General features: G+C 39.8%; 1 protein-coding gene across 9 annotated transcripts in view; it reads left to right on the forward strand.

Annotated features, from left to right (window-relative positions):
* Positions 1–2115: 2115 nt before the first annotated feature.
* The window catches only part of meis1b (Meis homeobox 1 b), a 64579-nt gene continuing 41327 nt past the window's right edge, over positions 2116–25367 (forward strand). For all 9 annotated transcript variants that reach the window (XR_014029123.1, XR_014029124.1, XR_014029125.1 and 6 more), the window contains exons 1-7: positions 2116–2762; positions 4081–4301; positions 5549–5690; positions 5934–5984; positions 6411–6461; positions 7376–7522; positions 16655–16766. Coding sequence is in view for 6 of the 9 variants with exons in the window: in XM_081351814.1 (XP_081207940.1) it covers positions 2751–2762; positions 4081–4301; positions 5549–5690; positions 5934–5984; positions 6411–6461; positions 7376–7522; positions 16655–16766 (736 nt within the window). In the remaining 3 variants the exon portion in view is untranslated. The remainder of the gene's footprint in view (positions 2763–4080; positions 4302–5548; positions 5691–5933; positions 5985–6410; positions 6462–7375; positions 7523–16654; positions 16767–25367) is intronic.

Raw genomic sequence — 25367 nt, forward strand, 5'->3', positions numbered from 1 at the left:
CATGTAACAAATACACTGTAAAATAAAGTGTTGCCATAATTTTAATAATTAAATTAAGCCTAAATGGATACTTTGAAACACACCCAACCCTATTGCGTAGTTGTACAAATGTCGCCAGTGCTTTCCATGTGATATAATGCCCGTTTAGTTACTTATTTTGAATCATTTTACGTCGAACGATTCACATCTCTTTCTAAACCCAAATTATCCGAAATGATGGCATTAACTCAGTGATGCGTGCTGCAATCTGCTGACCCTCACTAAAAGGCAACCTAAACAGTGAAAGTCCATGCCCTCATTGTGCTCTATAGCGTCCTTTTATAGATGCTAATTGAAGGAACTTAATTACTTTATAATGCTATTCTGGTACTGTGACAGCAGTTAAGCGTTTGGGTAAGTACAGCTTTCAAGTCATGCCGTTTGGTTCTCACATAATTGAGACAGACACAAAACTAATGTTAAGATTGCAAACATCAATAAAACAAACGAGTTGACTTCCATGCATATTGTATACTTCACAATATGCATTGCAACTATAGTACATACTTAACTGAACAACAAGAATATTTTAGATAAACTAAAACTTTATTGTAGACTTAGAAAAGACGATAGCCACTTACCAATAAAGGTGTGCGTGATTGTCTGTTGTACGGCGTTGGGTTAGCCATATATCTGTTACATTTGCTTCACGAATCCTCCTTTCATTCGTGTTTAAGTCCACATCAGATCCCGCACCGCGCGGCGCGCACCCTTCGTTTGCCGAGCGCTTTGGGGATTTGATAGTAATTTCATGCCTGTGAATGCGCGCGGCTCTTCCGCGGGAAGCGAGGATTGTGTGATGCTCGTGGCAGCTGATAAGACACTGTTCCTCGCATTAATCGCTTCTGATCGATGACAGATGCTCCTCAGACAAACTTCATACACCTTGTCACCGGGTCAGTTGTATTGCCCACAATGGTGCACTCCAGCCTACATCAGTCAGTGTGTGTGTTTAAAGCCGCTTATTCAGCCTTCATTTGAGCATTTTATGGAAGATGTATTATTTATAATAACAAAGAGATTCCCTTATTTGGGGAGATGCATTTTAAATTGTCCAGAACACAAACCACCTCTCCAAACTGTTTAAACTCAAGGGAATATGTTGCACATCACTGTAGACTGACAAAAAGTTATATCCACAACTTTTAATGAGGAATAGAAATGTGATGGTGAGAAAGAGAGAATGAACAAATGACAAAACTAAAGAAATATATTAAAAATAATGAATTCTTGTCTCTGTGAGTAGTACGTGTGTTTGAGTGGGAGAGAGAAGGAGAGAGCAGAGAACAAAACAGAATACGAAGAGCACATTTTCCCTCCAGATTACAGTATTTTCATTCCACCCTTTCTTCATTTATGGAAGCATATCGAGCGATAAATTAATGATTGATCATTCTTTGAACCAATAGACGGCTTGATTCACTGTAGCACGCTTTCATTGGACACTGCACCAAAACTCCTAAGATCCTACAGTAAGTGGATGAGCCCATTCACAAATGGCGGGGGTGTTTTGGCTCAGAGCGCACGCAGCACTGCTGAAGTGCGGCATATGCTGTTTCTGAATAATGATGTTTGTGTGAAATGTAAAGTAAATAGGCATTTGGCGTAAGAACCCCTGATATTTCGTATTATTCACGCAGTGCATTTCTACAGGCTCCCGCGTAATAGCACACGACGCGTGGGTAAACTTCATTACGCGGCTTAAACAGGGTGTCCAAGTTTCTCGACTGTTGTAAATAGATCCCAAAATCATACCTAATAATAAACATAAGCAGCGTTGAGAGTGACCTGATGTGAAAGAGTCCCCTAATAGTCACTGCCTTTATGTAAACACGTACATGACTTTATATATTGTACGTTTTGGCATGAATTTTTGAACGCAGTGCCGTCGACCAGAAAGCACAACGCGGTCTGTACATGTTATTGTATCTCGGCTCATGCTGAATCGTGGTAGTGGTCTGCGCTTTCCTGCGTCCCACACATTTCACCCCCCCTGCTTTGGCTGGAACTTGATGTGGCCCATCGCATTGTGCAAGACGCGACCTGTTATGGCCACCACTACTTCCGGGTTTCTGCAGTCTGGTCCAGATTCAGCTGCTGAGCCGCGTTCAACACACACTCATTGTACACAAACGGGGAAAGGCAGCTCGCAGCATCGATCGTGGCTCCTTTAAGAAAAACTAAGCCAGAATTATCAGCCCACCTCCTCTTGTTCTCATTTAGAAGCTATTGCATAAAAAATCAACTCAGGAGCCGAGAGTGATCAAAGAAACGAGAGCGAGCTTCATTTTTGTGCATTTGAGTAGTATTCTCGTTAGGGGTGCTAACCAGTGGAAGCGCGCAGAGGATCATCATTCATTCAGCACTTTGACAAGCTCGCGTTTGATTGATTGACAGCCGGAGTGGCAGAAAGCCATGAGATGCGCTAGTTTTGTTTGAGGGGCTGTTTTCATACTGCTTTGGAAAAGAAGATTTCGCTCGATCCTTGTCGCTGTCCAGGGGAAAGAAAGCGAAGGGGACTTATCGCCGAACGCGCCTGGCTGAACTTGTGGTGAAGGACTGGCTTCATCGCTCGCTTGAAAGAGGCGTTTGGATTTTTTTAGGGGGAAAACATATCCCGCATTTGGAATTTGCGTGCTTATTTCCCATTCACCCTGGCCTGATAGGGGATATATTTTTGATTAAAGGAAGACGAGGGAGTGTGGAGGGCGATGGCGCAGAGGGTACGTATCCCGAAAAGTTTCTTCGACTCCGTATTGCTGAAAGCAGTTGGAAATACTGAGACGTGGCCGATGACAGTCTCGCAGTCAAACTTTCTCTTCTTTAGCCTGCCAGCTTTTCTTTTTTTCTCTCTCTTTTTTTTTTTTACATCGCTCACTTGCGTCCATGTCTCTTTTGGGACACTGAAACAATTTAGGAAAAAAATATGATACTCTCTAATTACGTTTGACAGGGAGCAATTCCTAATTTTTGAACTATACTTTTACTAAACGCACTCTCCAAAAGGCCAAATTATTTAAAGCTTTTAAACTATTTGAATAGTTCAACTTTCATAACTAAAACTTATCATAATACATGCTATGATGACACACTGTGCAGGAATATTAATAGGGAGCAAATTCAATTTTTTAAAACTATATTCTATATAATAACATTCACTTTCAAATAGCACTACAATGAAACAGCTGTGCGCTTGAACTTGTAAAGTTGGCCACTTTTTCCTTTGCATTTGTAATCAAATGTAAACAATCACAAAGTAGATTTCATCGCAACCATCCGACCTTTTGCTTTGGATGGAGGAACTACAACAGCACCCTGCTGTCCTGCTTACACCTCTGTAGATTTGGGATTCAAATGTGTCATGTTCTCATCATCACACTTTCCTATATTACAATATCACAACACTTAAAATTATTACGATAAATTATCAATGTCACTGATAGGTTATTTTAATAAACTAATCAAATATTCAATTAAACTGGAAGGTTCGAATGACCAACGTAAATTTGTGTTTAATCAGACTAATCTTAATAGTGCTGCTTATGTTAATATAATGCATTTAGTTTGACAACAATATAATACATAGTTATTACATGCAAATGGCATTACCTGTTACTCGAGCTACACTTGTGAAAATATAAAATGCACATAAAAAGTGATATTTTTGTGATGATCTCATTAAAGCTGTATCTCAGTACTTCATGTGAATGTGTCCGACGCAACATTCTAAGTCTGTCTGTTTATTAAAAATCACATGATAGCTTTTGCAATCAATAAATGGCGTTTTTTTTTTTTGCGCATAGTGTTAGAAGCACGAGATAGTCTGAATGTACAGTTGATATATTTCATTATTTTGTAATACCAGAACAACGTGTTTTCATTTCGCATACGCCTTATTTTTTTTTTTTTTTTTTTTTTTAGTCCGAGAACATCCGATGTAGACGTTTATATTTTCTTTTAGTGTAGTTTTTTTCTATTTATGCATTCTGTAAGAGATAAAAGTGACAACATGGGAATGTTGCCCTTCGTGTGTGTGTGCAGTACGAAGATATACCCCACTATGGGATGGACGGAGTAGGAATCCCGAGCACGATGTACGGGGACCCGCACGCTGCCAGATCCATGCAGGCTGTTCACCTGAACCACGGGCCCCAGCTCCACTCCCACCAGTACCCGCACACAGCCCACACCAACGCCATGCCGCCCAGCATGGGCTCATCCGTCAATGACGCTCTAAAAAGAGATAAAGACTCCATTTACGGGTACGTGGAGATAGCCAATACATATATTTTATGATGAAGTGCGTAATAGTTTCTGTAAAACATATTGAGAACTTGAGGCGCCATGATTGTTTAGTTTTTGTTTTTCTAAAAGTTTTCCTCCTTACTTTTGGATTAGTTCAACCTTTTAAAAACCTGTTTTACTGTTTATTTTGCATTTCTTTTTGTGACATGTTTTTGTTGTTGTTTTAAATTTCTTACTAATGTTTAGGTTTAATCTTCAATATTTAAGTCGATAAATATTGCATTTAAAAAACCGGGTAGCACTTTATTTTACAGTCCTGTTCCCCATGTACATGTACTTATTATAGTATTTACAATAAATTAGTAATAACTCAGTACTAACCCTTAACCTACCCCTAAACTTAACCTTAACCCAGGTAGTTATCTTATATTACCCAGAACTTTTTTTTTAGCTAAGTACCCTGTAATGTAAAATAAAGTGCAACCAAAATTGTTGCGGATAAAGCATCGATGTGTGTGTTATAGGCTATTTCAGCTAGAACTTCTTAATTGTTAACATCAGGCCTGCTTATTTGTTAAATGGATAAAATACATATTTTGGACAGATGCGCACAGAAGTGATTCCTATACTATAAACACTCCTAAAAAAAACAATAAAGGATTTTTTCTCATGCAGTAATACCCTGCAATGGTAATAATATGTGCAAATATGTGCGGAGTGTATCCAAAAGCGCCTAGCATACAAAAGCTGCTTGAGCATAATAGTTCTCGTCACAGTGCTGTATATTAATATGGTTGCCGTTCGAAACAGCAATTTATACGCATTCAGTAACAAGCTATATAACGTCCTCTCATTCATTATGGATTAGATACGACCCTAAACATTTACTCAAGATGTAGGCCCACTATTTGAACCACGTTAAACTGCATGCTTGGCCTAGACTCAACGCGAGCATTTGAGGTGCTCTAACCTTGTAGTCCACTGTTTATATTGATAATACGTTCAGCAGTCCAGTTTACATTTGACCCAGTATTATGCACAACTAATAAGCTCGTTATAACGCAAGTCACATGAAAATGAATCGACATAAACACTTTCACCATGCTATCGTGGCGCAGTGGTACTCAAGCAGTTTTGTTTGCTGACATAAATTAAATGAGTTCAAATGCGTTCTTATACAATGAGAAGGAGTTGTGAAGTGTTATAAAGTGTCGTGTGTTAATCCAGAGCTTCCCCCGCAGTGACCTGTGTGTTTTTATTCCAGGCACCCTCTGTTCCCACTTCTAGCACTGATTTTTGAGAAATGTGAATTAGCCACTTGCACACCTAGAGAGCCCGGTGTGGCTGGAGGCGATGTGTGTTCATCAGAGTCTTTCAATGAAGATATAGCAGTGTTCGCAAAACAGGTCAGAAACTGTTTTATTGCGCAAAAAAAAAAAAAAAAAGTTTTTGCATGTTTTAATGTGTAGGTGATGTACTGTCTGTAACTTTAAACCATACCATCATAATACTTTATATTCATTTTACATTAATAAACACACGAGCTAATCAATGCTTTTAAATTTAATTTGCGTTTTTTTTTTCTTTTTCTTAAATGAACGTATTTTTTTCCTCACAAATTTAAATGATTTACATGCATATCGTCTCAGATCCGAGCAGAAAAGCCGCTATTTTCATCAAACCCTGAGCTGGATAATTTGGTGAGTAAATTATTATTATTATTTTGTATTTGCCTGCAAAACTTTTATTAAATATTCAGAAAGTTTTGTTGATTTCTTAATAGCATTGCTAATTGTTATGGATAACTGCCGTTTTTTTTTTTTTTTTTTTTTTTTTGGTAAGGGTTGAATTTAAATACAATTTATTTCTTAGCATTGTATGTTGATGGAAGACACACATCCCCCTCGTTACAGCACGGATTAAAGTGATAATGTATTCATAAATGTAGTATAATCTGACTTTAATTGCAATGCATTGCTTAGATAGTAATCTCATGTCGTAAATGATCCTAAATGTCATAAATCACTTAATTGTGTAACTATCGTTTGTAATTGTCCTGGGCCTGTTGATTCCGTCACCTTTAAAGTGAACCCCCCTTTTTTTTTTCATTTGTTCATTTCCCCCAGATGATACAAGCCATTCAAGTTTTACGGTTTCATCTTTTGGAGCTCGAAAAGGTAATCAAAGTTTCCCCCAACTGGCCAGTCCTCTCTTCAAACCTATGGGCCTCATCTGCATAAATGTATTTTTCCTGGTCTGTTGTAATTAGTGTCAAAATCAATCACGCTGCCTATTTCTCCTCCGAGTTTAATTACAATGCAACCTGCTTCCACGGCCACAGATATTCCAGAGCAGTAATTTCAGTGTTTCTCTGCTTGTTGTGCCACCTAACGGCGTTCAGTTCATTTATTAGGCCTATATGATTATGTGATACGATAAAGTCGACCATGTTGATTATCAGCGGTTGTTATCAGCGATCCAATTTGGAGGAATTTTATCAACACCTGTTTCCACGACGAGAGTGAGCCTATCAAGTGATTTATCGCCAAACCATATAGTTTTACACTATTGAATACACATAAGAACCATTGGCTCCAAGTCTCCAGATATTTGCATGAGGCTCTGGGGTTATGTGTGCTGAGATAACGCGGCAAAGCGATATTTTGAGCATTCAGCCATAAATGAAGAATTCTCCTCTCGCCACTGAATGTCACCCACCATATTATTGCCTTGTAAAGAGGTGGTAATGAAATAACTGGACGAAATTAAACAGTTTACCTTAAATGTCAGTCAAGCAGGCCATCTCTCTAATGGCCACAACCCCGGGAGCAGATGAATTTAACACGGGTGTTGAATACGGTGTTGCCCGTGAGTCGTCTTGTCAGTGTCAATTTTCTGCGATATCTCTATTTTGCGAGAGAGTAAAGTTATTTCCCATTCTGCATGCGTCTGATAGCTATCAGAGAAGGCCATTGGGAGAGGTTTTCCATGTCAATAGGAGTTCTGGATGCACTTGTCAACTCGCTGTGATGACCCTTTGTGATTTTTTTTTACCCCCCCCCCCCCCCCCCGCTTCCTTTTGTATCTATAGGTACATGAACTTTGTGACAATTTCTGTCATCGGTACATCAGCTGTTTGAAAGGAAAGATGCCCATCGACTTGGTTATAGACGACAGAGAAGGAGGATCAAAATCAGACAGTGAAGAAATTACAAGATCATCGGGGCCACTTGATCAGGTACGTGGAGGAGTCCATTTCTTTCCCGGCCATTCAGATCGTCTTTTGGGTCACTTTCTCTGCTCGGCGTTATTTGCATACGATTAGGGCTTTTAAATTCCATCGGATTGAAAAATTTGGAATAATGTGGCCCATTATTGCTTCATTACGGTTTGATCCCGGAACTGACCCGAGGAGATTAGCTCGTGAAAGCATTGCCATAAACTTGACCTGTTTCTTGTCGATTTTAATTTAGTCCTTTCCCTCTTCTTTTCTCTCGTCTGCCTTTTTTTTTTTAATCAAACCAAATGCTTAGGCTATCTATTGTATATTACGGAAATATTACGAAGCTAATGGAGACATAGCTATAGTAGACATTTCGAGATTTGGTGCTTTGGTTTTCTGCTGTTGTTCACGCTTCATTAGTTGCCTTGTCAGTGTTTTTCCTCAGACAAGAGCGCGCATTTGCTCAGAGTTCTACTCTCAACGCTTTGAATTGCATAAGCAGCGCGCGTTCATGTTTGAGCAGTAGCTACTGTGCCATACAGTACTCTGTGTGTTTTATAGGAAAATCTATAGATATGGAATTCTGTGTCTCTGTGCTCTTTTAATATGCGCCAGTTTGTGCTGGTGGATTCTTTGATGTTTCTTGAACTTTAAGCACTTTAAATTAAACTTTTACGTGTCCGTTGCTTTTAGCGCAACACGTCGATAATATTTATTTAAAATATAGGCTACCTATTTTGTTAATTAATAAAATGAGTCCTGGGAGGGGCAATTGTTTAAAAAAAGTGGCTATATTAAGGGGATTAGTGGATTCGCCAGCATAAAAAGTAATGAAGCGATTAGGCTAAATAATTTAAATCCGTCATCTTCCATATGGCTGAGTGGTCGAATAAAGCATCGAGCAGTTTTATCTTTCCAATGAGTGCCACCAGCTTTTATATGAGGAAGAGAAAACCCTGTTCCATTCATTACTAAACAAGGCTTTAATAAAACGACCTCTGGTTCTATCTCGGCTGTGTAAAGATTATGTTAATGAGCAGATCTGTGCGGATAATGCATCTAATTCAACGGCAGCATGATGTCAATTGTGTTTATAACTCTTTTGACAAACTCTATGCATGTGTCAATTTTTTTACTTTTGAGCAGAGATGAATCTAAGCGATAGAAATAAATTAGGCTGAAGACCCCTGGGTATGCAGGTATATAACTTGATAAGAGCAATTTATGCTTTGCTCGAGGGCACGAATTCAGATCTTTAATTGACTTTAAGATGAAGACGTGTCCTATATATTTTTTTTCTTGATGACGTCTAACGTCTAAATATTAGGGCTTGTATTAGATGTTTACATCTTTCCTGAAAGTCTGATTCCCCAATGTAAACTGTCCAACTTTTCAAAAGTTTGCTAATGCGAGGTAGAATCTGTTTTGTTTTATTATAAATCGTACATAAAGCCGCTGGTTAGGATTGTAGTCCACTGCTTAAAATTAGATAGAGAGCTTTAAAACTTAAATGTAAATTTAAAAATAAGTTGGTAACACTTTACAATAAGGTTCATTAGTTAACATTAGTTAATGTGTTAACTTACATGAACTAACCATGAGCAACTGTTATTGTATTTTTTAATCTTTGTTAACGTCAGTTTGTAAAAATACAGCTGTTCATTGTTTGTTTATGTTAGTTTACTGTTCATGTTAACAAGATTTGAATAAAGTATTAGTAAATGTTGAAATTAACATTAACAAAGATTAATAAATGCTGAATAAGTGCAGTTCATTAGTCCATGCTAACTGATACGTAGTTAACTAATTAACCTTACTGTAAAGTGTTACCAATAAGTTTAAGATAACTAGATGCGGAGTGGGCGATCTCTGTGCAGTTTTTGGTTAACAGTGTTAAAGTTAACTTCATCGAGTATTTGACTCTAGGTCCTAGGCTATATGTATTTTACATTTTTTCTTCTTTTTTTGGGTACAGTCTGAGCTTGCTAGGCGGTGACATCCCTAACGAATTTGCGTCGCTCATGCATTATCTCGTTCCATATGTATTTTTAATATATGCCCTCGGGCATAAAGTTGAATTGGACTGGAAAAAAAAAACTCCTTTGTGCAAATTCTCAACAATGTTAACAAGAGGGAGAGAGGCGGTTCATTTATTCAAAGGCCAATTTATTCCAGCAGGAATACTGCAGCATAAGAAAATCTGAAATATACATAGAATTGATTAAACTCTGTGGTCCAGCGCTGTTCTGTGTTTTCGTCCTCCGTGCACTGAAGCATCGTATCAATAATGTCTCAACTCCAGCTTAGAATTGTTTTGCAAGTATCGTGTGAAGAGAAGGAGGGCAGAGCTCAGGGGTGAAAAAGTCAGAGTCTCTCTCTCTCTCTCTCTCTCTCTCTCTCTCTCTCTCTCTCTCTCTCTCTCTCTCTCTCTCTCTCTCTCTCTCTAGAACTGGTGAATGCGGCTCAGCCAGTTTGGATCACGTTGTTTTCCTAGGCTATATTGTACTGATAAACGCGCGGCCATATGAGCCTCAGGTGCCGTATGAGCGGAGCCGGGACTAGTTAACTACTAGTTAACCCCTTCACTGCGGTCTTCAATCTGGAGGACCCTGTTCAGTAGATCCTGCTACCACTTTATATTATATATGTGTATAATTGCCACATTAATGAAAAAAAAAAGTTTTTTTTTTTTTTTTTTTTTTTTACATAGGTCTAGAGTAAATAAATGTAGTATTAAGTCGTATATTATTTAAACAATTTCACACACACACACACACACACACACACACACACACACACACACACACACACACACACACACACACACACACACACACACACACACACACTTTTTTTTCAAATGTTTCTCTACTAAGTGTATTTTAGTATAATGAGTTCTAGACTGATTTATGACAATTGTTGCACTGAAAAGAATTATATGATCAATAAGTTATGACAGCATATGTTTTTACATTGCTTGAACTCATCAAAATAAGTTAAGCAATTTTCAACTTTTTTTTATGAGTTATGCAAGATTCAACAAATTTTTGTTTACGTCAGTTTAATGTAATTTAAGTTGAAATGACTTAAACATCCAAGTTGATTGTACGTAAAAAAATTAAGCCAGCAACTTTTTGTTTACAGTGTGGAGAAAGTTTCGTTTTTTTTTCTAAACCAGGTTCAACAGGTTCATCAATTATCTTGAAACTCATAAAATGAAATAGTTTGTTTCTGAATTCAAATAATGAAATACTGATTTGATTGGTAAAAAAAAAAAAAAAAAATTAACTTAAATGGAAAAATTCTTAATTCTCTAAAATGCCTTGTGTGATGGCAATGGCAACAACATCTAAATTATTAGATTAATTTAGGAAATAGTGCAAAGTTTTTTTTTTTTTACATTAACACTTTTTATGCATTAATTATCAAGTTAAAATGTCTGTGTAGACAAGAACTTACAAAAGCAACAATAAAAGTATAAAGCTATAATAATGCAAACCTTAAAACTGACTTGGGTAAAATTATGATAGACTTGTTGCAAAACAAGAATGATTTTGGTTTCTTTTTCTTTTTTCTTTACTACCTTGGGGACAGAAAAGTTATTCCAGTTGAAGAATTACTTTTTCTCTCTCTCATTTGTTACAATTATTACTTAAGTGTGCTATGTTATAGAAATAGTTAAGTGAAATTAGTCATGACTGATTGATTTTGATACAACCATTTATCAACTAATAGATTTAGTGGCGTCAGAGTAATGACTTTATCTTTAGTTTCGGCATGTTTATTGCCTTCTTGTGCCTCAGCTCGAAGCAGGATCGTTTGTTTTCCGATTGGCTGGCTCGTGGTAACTTGTGTGTGACGTATTTGCTCCGTGCTGACGCTCTTTTCCACGGGCTGCAGCGTTTGCACAGTTGTCTTTAATTGCAGAGAGGCACTGCCATTTGCTAATGAACTCAATGCCGTGAAAACCTCCGCAGTGCTTAGACTTCAGTACTCGAGGGCTCTTTAGATTATTCCATGCGGCCTGAAGAGGGGTTGAAATAATTGAAATGCTGAATAGTTTCTCTGTTTGCAGTTTCCTTGCTGTTTTGTCCAGGGCCAATTTAAAAACTAGGGGTGTTATTACAGAGCATTAGCTATGTTATTGATGAATTGCATAGAGGCCACCCAGAAGTTGTGCCATTTTTGTGCTTAATAATTTGTGAATTTGTGATCAATTTCATATAAGCTCAGCTTTTAGTGAATGAGAACACATAGGACTTGTTTAAATAATGTTTCCCTGTCATGAGAGATTCCTTTGGTTGCTGTTTTATCCTCACTGTCGAATGTATCACTTGTGCTCAAGCAAACATCTTTTCACACTTTTGGATAAGAGCTGAGTGCGCAAAATCTGTTTTTGATAGCACACTAGTTGGGCAATGTTAAAATGATTATGTGATCGCATCATTCTGTTTGTTGAAGTAATGAGAAGGTGAGATCCCTCGTTCCTTATCTGGACAAATGTTGGCTGCTTTCAACGATTCAACAAGTGATATAAAGAGCAAACGTGACTGTTTTACCCTTTGAAAAAGTGGCATGGGAAAATGATAAAAATGTGTTTGATTAGTTCAATTGAAAACAGGCGTTACGCATCGTTAACTGTTCTTTTTAAAGACGTGCTGATGAGATATATACATTAGCCCTGTTCATATTTATATATGCTATTCATAAACATATAATGTTGCTTCACGCTAAGTGTAACTTTCTGTCTAAATTAAATACTTTAGAGTTGTTTCCATAGTTAAACGTCTTTGCAGTTATTCCATCGTTTTTTGAGAAATGAAGCTTGAGGATTCCACTCCAAAGTCTTTCAGCCAGTTTTGTAATTAAAGGAGATGTGTGATTATCCAGTAGTGCCATTAAGGGCGACTTTACTGGTTTTGAAACGAGATCTCACCCACGGGCCATTTGAAGAGATTTCGCTTTCTCTGTAGACCAAAAGTCCCTCCTCCCCGATTTCGCTCCATTTTGCTTTGTAAGATTTGTTAAAGGGAGGTGTTTGGGGGTATTGGACTGTTCTAGCGTTCACCCTCCCTTTTTTTGTTTCTGTGCATGTCATTACCACATCCATTCATTTAAGAAGCCCTGATGCTTTTCTGCAGAGTTGAACCGACAGCCACGTGGTCTGTTATCAACATCGAGGATCTCAGCCTTATCAACAAGCCAGGGTAAACAAATAAACAAGTGTCCTGAACAGATTTAGTTTCTGGTTGCAATCCACTGGGCAAAGCTCATGTGTGAACCTTGTGCTTCCCAAGTATTTCCCAGCAGAGCTTGAGTATTTTAGTGAGCTTGTTCAAGTGTCTTTGCTAATCTGGTTTGATGAGGCATATAAAACTCTCTCTCTCTCTCTCTCTCTCTCTCTCTCTCTCTCTCTCTCTCTCTCTCTCTCTCTCTCTCTCTCTCTCTCTCTCTCTCTCTCTCTCTCTCTCTCTCTCTCTCTCTCTCTCTCTCTCTCTCTCTCTCTCTCTCTCTCTCTCTCTCTCTCTCTCTCTCTCTCTCTCTCTCTCTCTCTCTCTCTCTCTCTCTCTCTCTCTCTCTCTCTCTCTCTCTCTCTCTCTCTCTCTCTCTCTCTCTCTCTCTCTCTCTCTCTCTCTCTCTCTCTGTCCGTTTTGTTGTGCTATCTAGATAAAGCCAGGAACCAAAAATAGCCTAGTACAATGTGACACTGGTGAGTCTGTGTTAAAAAAAAAAAAAAAAAACAAGAAAAAAGAAAAGGAGAGAGTGAGAGAGCAGTCACTGTGGCATGAAATTGTAAACATATACTGTTTATGAGTTTTCTTTCCCCTGTGAAGTCTACAGTAACCTGAAACATTTTTCTTTATTATTATAAATGAATTGGAAGCCCAATATTCTTTGCATGAGTGCGTGTATAATGTGCAGAGAAAGAGAGCTTCCATCTAAGACCCAACACAATGAAAATGCAATGAATTGGAATGCCTCACCGATCATAGCAGAATCAGAATTTCCAGCAAGGAAAATCTTTTCATGGCGAATTAAGTGGTGGAGGAAGAAAATGGTAATGAAAAAAAAAGAAAAAAGGGAAGGCACAGATGACAAACGCTTCTCCCTGGGCTACGCACTGCAGCTTTAAGAACTTTAGCTAAAGCTATGCAGAATAGAATGTGGAAAATTGAATTTACTAAACAATTAAGCATTGAATTAATCTACATCCTGCACCGGAGAGAGAGAATGACACGAGGAGGGAGAGAGAAAAGGAGCGAGGGAAGAGAAAACGTGGAGGGGGAAGGGATGAAGCCCCCCCCCCCCCACCACCACCACCAAAAAAAAAGAAAAGAAAAGAAAAGAAAAAAAAAGCACTGAATAAATTGTAGCTAGCTCATTAGAGGGACAGTGAATATATCAAGTGTGTTGTTGTGTGCAGCAGGACAGGCACTCATCTCTCCTGTAACCATCTGCATCCACACCGCCTCCACCCGCTGTTCATTCTGGCCCACATATTTACTCCTTCTCTCATGCGCCTGTGCGGTTTCCTCCGGGTGTCTGCTCGACGGTGGACTGCTCTGCGTTTTTTTATATTATTAATTAGCTGTTAGATCTGTGGTGGACAAGATTGTCGGGGCAGTTATAAATAGACTGGAGTGCACCCTGGAGATGTCACTCACCCTCGGCCGAGACCCTCCCCCATTCCCATGGGGCCGAGCGACAGCCTCCCACAAGCCCCGCTGCTCTTTTGTTCAATTACAGTTAATGCAATAGTTTGCTATTTTCTCCATTCTAATTATATTTTCAAGTGGGATTTGTTGTGCGTAAAAAACATCCTTTTACGTGTGGGGACTCTAGGGTTCTCGGTCTCCAGGGTGCTGTACCATTCTTTTCCACAAAGCTCTGAATAAACAAGTTCCCTCCATTTTTTTCTCTCTCTCTCGTTTTCTCTTTTACAAAGAGTTGTAGAAACTGGCAATTTCAGTTTTAACTGTTTGCTCCCTGGGCATGTGTTCTAGATTACCTCTTACGGCATACTTTTGGTATGCTGCAGAATACATCTTTTTTTTTTTTTTTTTGACTGTTTCTGGACATTTTTTAAAAATATATCTAGAACGGCAGGCACTATTTTGCCTCACAAGTTTTTAGGAGACTTGTGGCAAATATATCAAATGCAGTTTGGTTGTTCCATTTTTTTTTTTTTTTCAATATTTACCAAGAAATCTTTTGTTTGGTTTTCATTATAAGAGTACAGTATAAATAAAAGAGATCAATATTTACATGTTAAGTTACTTCAGGAGTGTAGTTATAAAATCAACAGAGCTAAAACGCTCCATTTTCCAAACTGCTTTATACATTTATGTTTGTTATGTTTACATTTAGACATAATTATGAATGATGAAACATTTGGGTAACATTTTATTTTAAGGTGATATACATGTACTTATTATAGGAAAAGCAGTAAATTATGCGGTAACACTTTACTTAAAGCCTTTGTCTATAATGCATTATAAAAGTATTCATAATGTACATCATAAGTCATTATATCTTTTCATAAATAATTGTAACCAAAGTTAAAAGGCATTATACTATACATAGATTCCTTGTTACATCTGATACTGGTTGTTTGTCGAGTTTTAATGCATTATACTTTCTAATAATGCATTATAACTGTGGTTACAATTATTCATGAGACCATACAATGCATCATAAGATTCATTACAAGGCATAATTAATGCATTAAAATACTTTTATAATGGATTATAGGATTTAAGTAATGTGTTACCAATTATGCATAATTATATAATAACTAACCCTAAACCAAACTCTAACCCTAACTGTAACTCTATAGTAAGTACATGTAGTTAATTAATATTACTTAGTACTTATTTGTGCAAGTACAAATCACACATGAATACAATGTTGTTGTTTTTTTTTTTTCATTTGGCACGGCTATGATTGTGCATACGTGTAGTAATATGTGAGTGCACAACTCTTCTCAGATTTCCACAGAAATTAAAAGTTCTAAAGTCATTCCTAATATTTTGTCTATTTTGATTATACTTTCAGCTTTCAGTAAGAATACACCCTTCTTAACTATGTTTAGCACATTATTCCATGTTTAAATCTCAAGAACTGAATATTCACCTCAAAATCGGCATTAAAAAAAAGGTCTAAAGATTCTCTGTGCCTGCTATTGAGCATTATCATCTCTGATGCTCATATTTTCCTCCCACACTAATGTTACTTTTGTGGAGGTACCCTGTGATAAGAGGCAACATCTGTTTTGTTCTATAGTACAAGTAGGCCCTGCATGGGGCTGAGTGTGTGCAGGCCTCGGCTCGCCATTGTTCCGTCCACTTCTCTTTATCCCCATGTCTGCTCCATTTGCCACATACCATCCGCCCAACAGCTGACACTTTCTCTCTATTATACACCTAAGCTTAATTGTCAATAGGATTTCTATATTTTTTTTCCTCCTCCTCTTCCCAACTTCAAGGAGAATGGCCCTTATTTGATTTCATTTTGATTCGCTAGGCCAGCGACAAGCGAACAGCCTCACACTCACACACACACATATACCCTCCCTCGCTCTGGGATATAAGAGATGAGTGACTGGCTCTTCTTGTATTCAGAGTTAGCCAGTTCATGTGCATGGACAGGCATACACATCATAGCTGCTATTGCTAATTCTTCTTTCATTGTTTTTATTTTTTGTTTCTGGATTATGGATATTCTTTCTTGGGTAATACAACTTTTTTTTTACTTACAGTTTAAATCTGTTAATTAAAACAGTGCTGTATTTTTATTTCATTTTTACAGTACCTCCCTTCTGTTTTGCAACATTCTGCTACATTGTTTGTGTGAGTCTAAGGAAGCCAGTGGCTGTGTGGCGTCAGTGCTCAGTGACTGGGTTTGGTCCATAAGTCTTGTAACCTTTTGCTGATTGAAGTTTTGTGTGAGGTTGTGAGGACTGATATAAAAGGATGAAAAACAACAAAATGAGGAACATCTGATAAAGCCAGCTGTCTTTGTAACATGGGACTGTAGCGTGTGCATGTTTTCCTGTGATCTGATGCCTGATTGTGCGTCTTACTCTATGTCTCTCTCTCTCTCTCTCTCTCTCTCTCTCTCTCTCTCTCTCTCTCCCTTTCCTCACAGACCTCATGGAACAGAGACCATGATGATACAGCTTCTACACGCTCCGGGGGCACACCGGGACCATCCAGCGGAGGACACACATCGCACAGTGGGGACAACAGCAGCGAACAAGGTAAAGTTCTGAGTCATCCTTTGATGCATATGTAAGGGATAATGTACAGTCACCCCACCATTATCATAAAATAAACCTTGACAGTGTCATCAGGACTGTAAAGTAGTACAGAGTAAGTAGCAGAGTTGGGTAGAAAATACGGGATAGCGATCAGTTGTATAGTTTGCACAATACTTGATCGCAGCATGCCCGTGATTGACCAATCAGAGTCAAGTATTCCAGAGAGCAGTGTAAAAAGTATGTTTCTATGAAAGTTTCAGTATCTGACTATGCAGATGTGTCTAGCTTACCATCTTAAGCCAAGCTTGTGTATGTAGAGAGCAGGAGAGAGTTAAAGCAGATGTTTAGGCCGTTGCTGGCCGGTGATGTGGCGTAGGTCCATCAGCTGGTTGTGATAAGACTGCATTAATGAACCTTCCTCTGGGCCCATCTGGGCAGGGGGTCTGAAGAAAGACGCTGGTGATGACAGTCTAACAAAAGAGATTTTACACTGATGAAGCTTTATATTTTCTGTTATACCCCAGTCCAAGATTTTAGAATTTTTCAAAGAGAAATGATAAATTCTCAAAAAACAATCTTGGATATCTCTTGGTAGAATTTCCCTCTTAAAGGAATGAAAGCCAACTTCACTCACTTCAAGTCATGTCTGTAAAATTCAAACTGTAAACAAAGTCATCAGATGTTCGGCATGGTGATTGGTTAGTTGTGTGGTTTTCGCCAATGAGAACTGGCGTAGGAGGTGCCGAGTGGAGGAGGGTTTCAAACAAACTGTAGGCAAAAAGCAACTTCATTTATTATTGAAAGGGATGTCAAGGCAGCAGTTTGAGGGCTGCACAGCCAGCAGGCAAAGCAGGATGAGAGCAGAAAGGACCACATTATGTTCCAGATGACTGAGCAACGATTTATTTACCAGCGCCGGTTTTCCCCCTCCACAGAGAGGGAGAGCAATAAGAGAGAGGCCGGCCCGGCCGAGTTGGTCAGATGGCCGATGACTAATGGCCGGTTGCTCGCCACACTCTGATTGGATGCCTTAATGAGCACATTTTGTGCCGAGTTTGGGCTCCTGCCTACGGTGACCTTTGCTCTTTATTGACCAAAGTGACACGTCATTTTTCACATACTTCCAATTATCGTCAGGCTTTTAATGTCCACCCCCCTCCTTCGTCCCCTCATGTTCCCTCACCCCAGTGTTTTGGATGAGTGTTTGTTGTGTCGTGCGCTAGCAGGAAGGGCCACTGTGAGGCTGAGCTATGAACCTGGATGTATGCTGAGTTTGTTCAGCGTGAACAAATGACCCGAACACTTCAGCCCCTTCGGCCTTATTCACGCCAGTGGAGGTTTAGTGGAAGTATTATGTTAATGTGGGTTAATTGCTGATTGTGTCAAGCAGTGGTGCTATCCGCATTAGCATGTTCTGTAAGGAGTGACTTCATAATCCCAATAAGACCATTGCTGTTAGCCAAGAAACTCATGCCAATATGTCCCCAACTGGCCCCTTCTCTCAGTCTCAGACTTTCTCCTGAGATTGTTTCTTTCCATGTGCTTACACTTATAATTAGCTTTAACAAGTTATCTACCTTATAAATATCTACAAGAAAGAGTCTTGTTGCTACTGCATATTACCTGCATCTTTGAGAAAAAAAAAAAAAAAAAACAGATTGAAAGAAATGAGAAAGACTTTTATGCAATAACAGCATCATAACAAACGGTCATAAACTTTCCAACAGCAAAGGAACATGCATAACATAGTACATCTGTAACCCATCAACATAGAGATTGGCACCATAGCTGATGGTTCTAGTGGTTGCCATCCACACCATGTTTTCCATACCGCACCTAAATAGCATCTCAGTACGACTGAGGACAGCATTTTCCTTGTTCATGATTCTGTGCCCTTCAAAGTGCGAGTGTTCCCCTTAAAGGGGGGAGAATAAAGCCCGCTCCTCCCTCACTGCACTCACAGAAACTTTCTTAGCGGAGTCCAGCAGAGACTCAGTCCAGCCCCTCTCTAATTAGACCCCATATATTAGCGTAGCATGCTCGTATGCACCCGCCTTTGTTTAACAGCCGTCCTCTCGGGGGACATTTTCTGGAATTGTATCTTGAAGCCATCTTTTCTGAGCATCCACCCTCAGTGGGTAAAAAGATAACAAATCATTATTATGGACTGTCGAGTATTGCTCACTCTGGACTCTTGGCAAGACCAGCGCCCACCCAGATTAAAAGAGACACCCTTGGGCTGCATTGAGAACGAATGCGATATGAACCCCTACCAAAAAAGGGAAGGGCGCGTGGAAAATGACATGCTCTCACATACGCAGAGATCATGCTGAGTGTTTTGAAAGGCTTTGGGTTTCTCTGCCTCATCAAAGGGTCTGGGAACAAGGTGATGACTACAGGAGTCAGATATGTATCAGCAATTACCAGGACCCATTTGCGAAAGGCCCCATGTGTGCCAAGTCAAATAGTTCCTGTGAGGCTCTTGTTATTGTCTGCATAAATTTACATGCAGAGCCATGGACTCCAAAACTGTACTGCGGTAAGACTGTGGGAGCCAGTCAGAGCTCAAGTGGGTTACTCAAAGTGAGTTATGAAGTTCATTTACTTGACCAAACTCGACTGGAATGTCTATTGACGAATGCGACCATTCAGGTGTGGTGTAAACAGGTCAATGTACAGTAAAAACCCACTGAAACGGCCTAAGATGTGTGAAAATTTTGGAATGTACTTGTAAAAAATATACAGGTCAATGAACAGTACTGTAAATGTTACGTGGACTCATTTGATGCTATTACTTGTGTCGATAAAAGGTGCAGCTAAACTTCATGCATCAAACTAATCATTACTTTGCTAGATTGATTGTGGTGAGTGCTGTTGTCATCATTGACTTAATGGTCAGTTTGCTACCGGCCTGTGTGAAGGTCAGTCTGAGCGAGAGCTCTCATTGGCTCCTGGCCACCATCTCTGCTCTGTGATTGGCTGACATCTGAGACTGACCAGCAGACATGGCCTCTGACAGGATGCCAGCGAACCTCTGAGGCTGGATCCGCCTACCGAGCCCCCGCCTCACGTGTTTGTCAAAGTCACCCGTTAATTGCAACGATTGTCCAGCAGACTGGAAGAACCCTGCCCCTTTCTCTCTCGCTCTTTCTTTCTTTCGGTCTCTGAGTGCCGCCTGCATGCCTTTGCATTTCTCATGTGCTATTTTCAGTGCTCTCCTCAACTGCTGAGTGCACTACAATGCTGATCACTTTCCTTTTTGATTTTACAGCAGGGTCCTGGCTTTGTTTATCTCAGTCACTTTGAGCTGTTAGGAGGACGCTTCTCCATTCGCTCGCTGTCTGGATGCCCTTGCTCTTTGACTTTGTTTTTTTGCTTTAATCGTGCCTGGTGTGTGCGAATGTTGTGCTTCAAAGAGCGATAGGAGCTCTATGTTGTCATTCAGGTGTAGTCAGTCAGCAGTTGTTCCTGCCTCACTAGATTCCTCTCTGTGCATGCAAAAGTGCTACACACAGGAGGGGGAGGCTGATCGCTCTATGCTCTCTCCGTGTATCAGTGGCAGCACGTTGGTGGGGTAATCTGGTTAAATCAGAGGCATAATGGCTGATAAAAGGTGTGCGGTTTTTATAGTGCAGGGATCTAAGACCGGCACCGGGCGGCCCGAGCAGCCCCTGCTGTTTTTCTCTCTCATTCACATCACACATCACATCATACATCACATCATACACACCCACAGAAGGAGCAGAGAAGAAAGAAAGAGGGGGAAAGGCATAGAGAAAGCAAGGGATCACAGGAAAAAGAGTAAGGTACCAATTCCAGTAAGTGCAGGTAAACGTTTGGGAATGCACATGCTTGACAAGAAGTATGAAATCAAAGAACCATTTTTATTCCACACAATGCACCATGTTCTCTCTTCCAAGCCGCTTTGCATGATGCGCTTTTGAATTTCACATTGGCTGAATTTTGCCATTACAAAAAAGTCATGGAGATGCTAGCCGGTGTCAGCGCGGGGCACGAATGGAGGTGTCCTCTGGGAAGGATAGCGTGTGGAACTTAGGGGAATTTATGACCCCACTGAATCTCAGTGGTGATGGCACAACCAACAATCTACCACTTGTTTCTCCGAAAACGATCAGCACCAATGGCTTTATGGCCCTACTCCTGATAAGACTGTATGTACGCACAGCAGTCCCATGGTGAAAAAAGGGGAAACGCCACTGGTTCCCACACCAAGGGACAGTTTGCCTTTGGGATTAGGGTGATGTCCTCTGTCATGTGGGAAAAAGGAGAGTGAAAAGTGAGAAAGTGCAAGCAAACAACCTCCCCCCCCCCCCTCCTTTTCCCCATATATCAGCTGTTTCTTCTGCTTTCCTAATCATTGCCTTTAACTAGCTTTCATAGTCTGATTGAGCACCTTGTCTCTGGGCAGATAATACTCATAAAGCTGGTATATAAAGTGTCACTGTTGTGTTTGCTCTTCTGTTTGCTCTGGGATTTAACTACTGCTGAAGTACTTCTTTTATCCCCCCACCCATGACCATGTGAACTCTGGGAGATGGATGACTAAAGTGCTACTGATATCTTTTTCTTCCTCTATCTACTCCTCTTCCTGTGAGCTTTCTCTGATATAAGAGTTTGGTTCAGTGTGGTAATGTTGCATCTCTTTTTGTTGTAAAGACTCACATCATCTTAAAGTTTTTGTTTTTGTTTTTTTGTGCCTCTAGTGGTACCAAACAGAATTGAAATTGTTTAAGCAACCCAACATCGTCTCAACCAATGGTGTTGGGCGGAACTACTTGTTTATTCGAGAAATGGAAGAAAGGGGAGCGTTTGAAACATGTTTGAAAGCCATCATTATTTTTGCAATTCGCTTTGGTACCACTAGTAGTGCAGAAATTCCACACTTCGCCTTTAAGGGTGTTTTGCCCTAGGGAGAAGGAGTTTCGGGTTGGAGTCATTTGCTATGTGATGTTCAGTTTTAGTGGGAAGCAGACGTAAATTTAGATCAAATGCTATAATTGTGGTGTGTTAATGATGTAGACACTTTTCATCTGTCTCCATGTGTACAGGAAGTCCTTCTAAACCATCCCTCTTTTTCTTGCCAAAACCAGATTTTTGGTGTTTGCTGAATATTCCCTTCACAGCCACTCACTGTCATTATCGCTCATCTGCTTGTACATTCTCAAAACTTGAAATTAAAATTCTCTTTTATGATGTTCTGGTCAGCAACATTACTGCAAGATCATATCAACTGTAGAATTATTGGTCATCAGTAGAATCTGATAATTGATTACTGAAATAGCTAGTGGAAAAGTGCTCTTTTTCGGATATCCGCTTCATTCATAGTTGATTCGTCAGTTGCAGGGTCACTGTTGAGAGGGGTCATGTTTTTTTTTTTTTTATTGTTGCACAATTTCTGTTCCTTTTCCTGATCTGCTGCTAATGGCTGGGAAACCCCATTGCTCCATTCAAAAAATCCCCACGCCGTGCCCCGTCATCTGATCTGTGCTGTAGAGGTTCATGTGAATTTGGCAAATCAGCGCAGCTCATCACTGACGTGTCACAATGCATTAGGTCTGCTTTAGAAGACCTGAGTGAACATTACTCAGCACGGCCCGGGAGGAGCAGTGCAAACCCACTGAGTGTCTATCAGATACGCTGTATCCAAGTTTTTAGGAAAGAGCTGATATCGTCCAGTGAGATATGCTATCACCGTTTGGTTCGCCTGATAAAGAGGGCAGGAAGGCCAGAGCAGGGAGGCAAAAAGGAAGGGAAAGGAAGGGAGGGATGGAGGGGGATGTTGGGAAGAGAGTTTGAAGAACAGTGAGTGACAGTAAACAAACAGGCTTTAACTCTTTGTTCATTAATCAGATGCTCTTGTGTGGCTGTGTCACATGCACTCGCCTTAGTTTATTTAGGCCTTTGATAAAGAGATTAGCAATCTCTTTTCGGGTTATCCTCAGCCAAAAAGACGTCTCTTGTTGACGATACTCTTTACAATATCCCCATTGACCTGTAGGAGCTATTCTAGTCAACCACGATGAGCGCCTGATATATTGTTTCCGAATAAAATTTGATTAAAAATATAAATCTTTTTGCAGCGATTGCAGGAAAAAACATTATCCCAGCAGGATAATCCTCCCGTGATCTGTAGGGATGTACATTCTTTCTCTAAGCAGGAGGCCAGTCTTTTTATTAGCGGTATCACAGTGGGTTTGAGTCCAGCTTAAAGCCACAAACAGTATTGCGCTAATTTTAGCCTCCAAAGAGGATGAGGATGAGTAGCCTGCTGCTAGTTTGCCATATGCTGCCCTACCGATAATACTGCATGAGGAATATTTTCCTGCCGATAGTAACTGGGACTGTTCATGTGAGGTCCTGGGACTGTTACAAAGACTTGTGAGCTGTCCAGAAGAGATATGACGAGGTGATGCTTGGTAGCAGGTCCAAATGTTCTCCCTGATAGACCAAACTGTACTCTCTGATTGTCAGTTTTTTCTTCCATATGTCTTTCTCCTCATATTTATTGACATTTTCCAGAGTCTTTTTTTGTATGTCCATTGCTGTTTTCCTTGACATGTTAATTTACCTATATGAATAACAATGTATTGTCCACCACTTGACACCAAAGTATTTCATTTTGATACGTCAGGACTTAAATCGCAAAGACCTTTAATGCATGAAGCCCAACAAAGAACAAAGGAATTTACCATCCCTTTTTGGAGACACCCCAGAAAGTCAATTTCATGCGAGCAAACACCACCAAAGCTCCATATTTGGGGAATTTGGCTTCCCCTGCACTGTGTGCTAAAGCTATTTGACCTTTGTATTTGTCACCAGAGACTTCTCACAGAGAGGGATTATTTGCTGGGGTGCTGGAGTTTTGGAGTGGCGGTGGACGAAGGTGTGTGCAGATGGAGGCCGGTGCAAAAAGCACCAGGGGGAGGGCTGTGTTAACAACGGGCCGAAAGCTTGACCCAGGACTGACCCTTACTAAACAATCCTCTCCCAGAGCCTAGCCCTAGTCTTTTGACATGGATACCTGCTGAAGGGATTTAGGGGTAAAGATAAAGACCTCCTCAAGCGTTTCTTTTTTTAAGATTTAAGAAGTGAAAGAGAGATAACAAACAAACAAAAGTTGTATGCTTTTAGAGGGTGTGTATGTTTATGGAGAGAGGGTGTGTTTGCTTAATGTGTGCTTGAGAGAGAGTGAATGCATGTGTGTGTGAGCATGCGTGCACTTTTTTTCCCCTTTTTTTTTGTGTGCAAGCCGTAACCCGATCACCAGCAATGCCCTGGGAGCCCGATTGAGTCAAAGAATGGCAGGAACCAGAAAGATTCCCAGCTTGATAACCTAAAAAATGTCCAAAAAATTCCTCAGAGCTGTCCCTGCTCTTTGTGAATATATGTGTAAGTGCGTGTGTGTTTGTGGTCTCAATAGAGGACTGCACAGCCGAGCTGTAATGGTATCGCCCACGTCCAGCCGCCCCTGATCTGTTGCTGTCAGGAAGCAGACGTTCAGCCCAGCTCTGTTTCCGTCACTTCCAGCCCTGAGCCTTATCTCCCTAGTTCACCATAAGCTGATAGAACTACAATTCCCCCACATTCCCTCTGCTCCACTTCCTGTGGCCTCAGCATGTCTGACAGGGGTGAATTCGAGGCCTTCGTTAGACTGCAGTAAATATAGGCATAACGGATCTGTCACTTTGAGTGAAGAACAGCTTATTAAAGAAATGCCTCCTGATGTTACAGTTCATCCTAGAATGACTTGATTTTTCCTATGTCTTTATTCTTAATCATTTTTCACAACCAAGGGTCAAGGTTTGGCTGTCAGCATGGCTGTCTCAATTGAGCTGCTTAACATTTTTGTGGAATCAATGATACCATTCAAACATTTTGTGGCAATATTAAAATAAAAGAGAGAAATTTATACATAGTTATTCATCAAGGATGCATTAAATTGATCAAAATTGACAAAATATTTATATTTAATAAATGCTTTTAAAAACATATAATAAATGCTTCATTCAAATAATCCTTAAGAAAGTCAAGTCAAGTCACCTTTATTTATATAGCGCTTTTTACAATACAGATTGTGTCAAAGCAGCTTTACAGTGATAACATGAAAATAATACAACAAAGTTTGTTTCTAGAAGAAAATTGCGTCATTGTCCACCTGAAGTAAGGCAGAATAATAATATTGTTGAATATTGAATGTCCCCAACTAAGCAAGCCAAAAGCCAAGGCGACAGAGGCAAGGAACCAAAACTCCATCAGGAGACAGAATGGAGAAAAAACCTTGGGAGAAACCAGGCTAACATTAGCGTAGATGCCATTCTTCTTATGATGTAACGAGTAAATCAGGTGTTATAGGAACTGTCCCCAGTTCCGGCTGACCTAATCTATGCAGCCTAATAATCATTTAACTGATTTGAATAGAAATAGAAATGTAATGTTCTATGTGAATGCCAGGTAAAAGAGATTTTAGTCTAGATTTTTAGTCTAGAGAGTTTTTAGTCTAGATTTAAACTGACAGAGTGTGTCTGCTTCCCGGACAATGTTAGGAAGACTGTTCCAAAGTTTAGGTGCTAAATAGGAAAA

This window comes from Scardinius erythrophthalmus (genome assembly GCF_964197995.2).
Source record: "Scardinius erythrophthalmus genome assembly, chromosome: 21".
NCBI lineage: Eukaryota > Metazoa > Chordata > Actinopteri > Cypriniformes > Leuciscidae > Scardinius > Scardinius erythrophthalmus.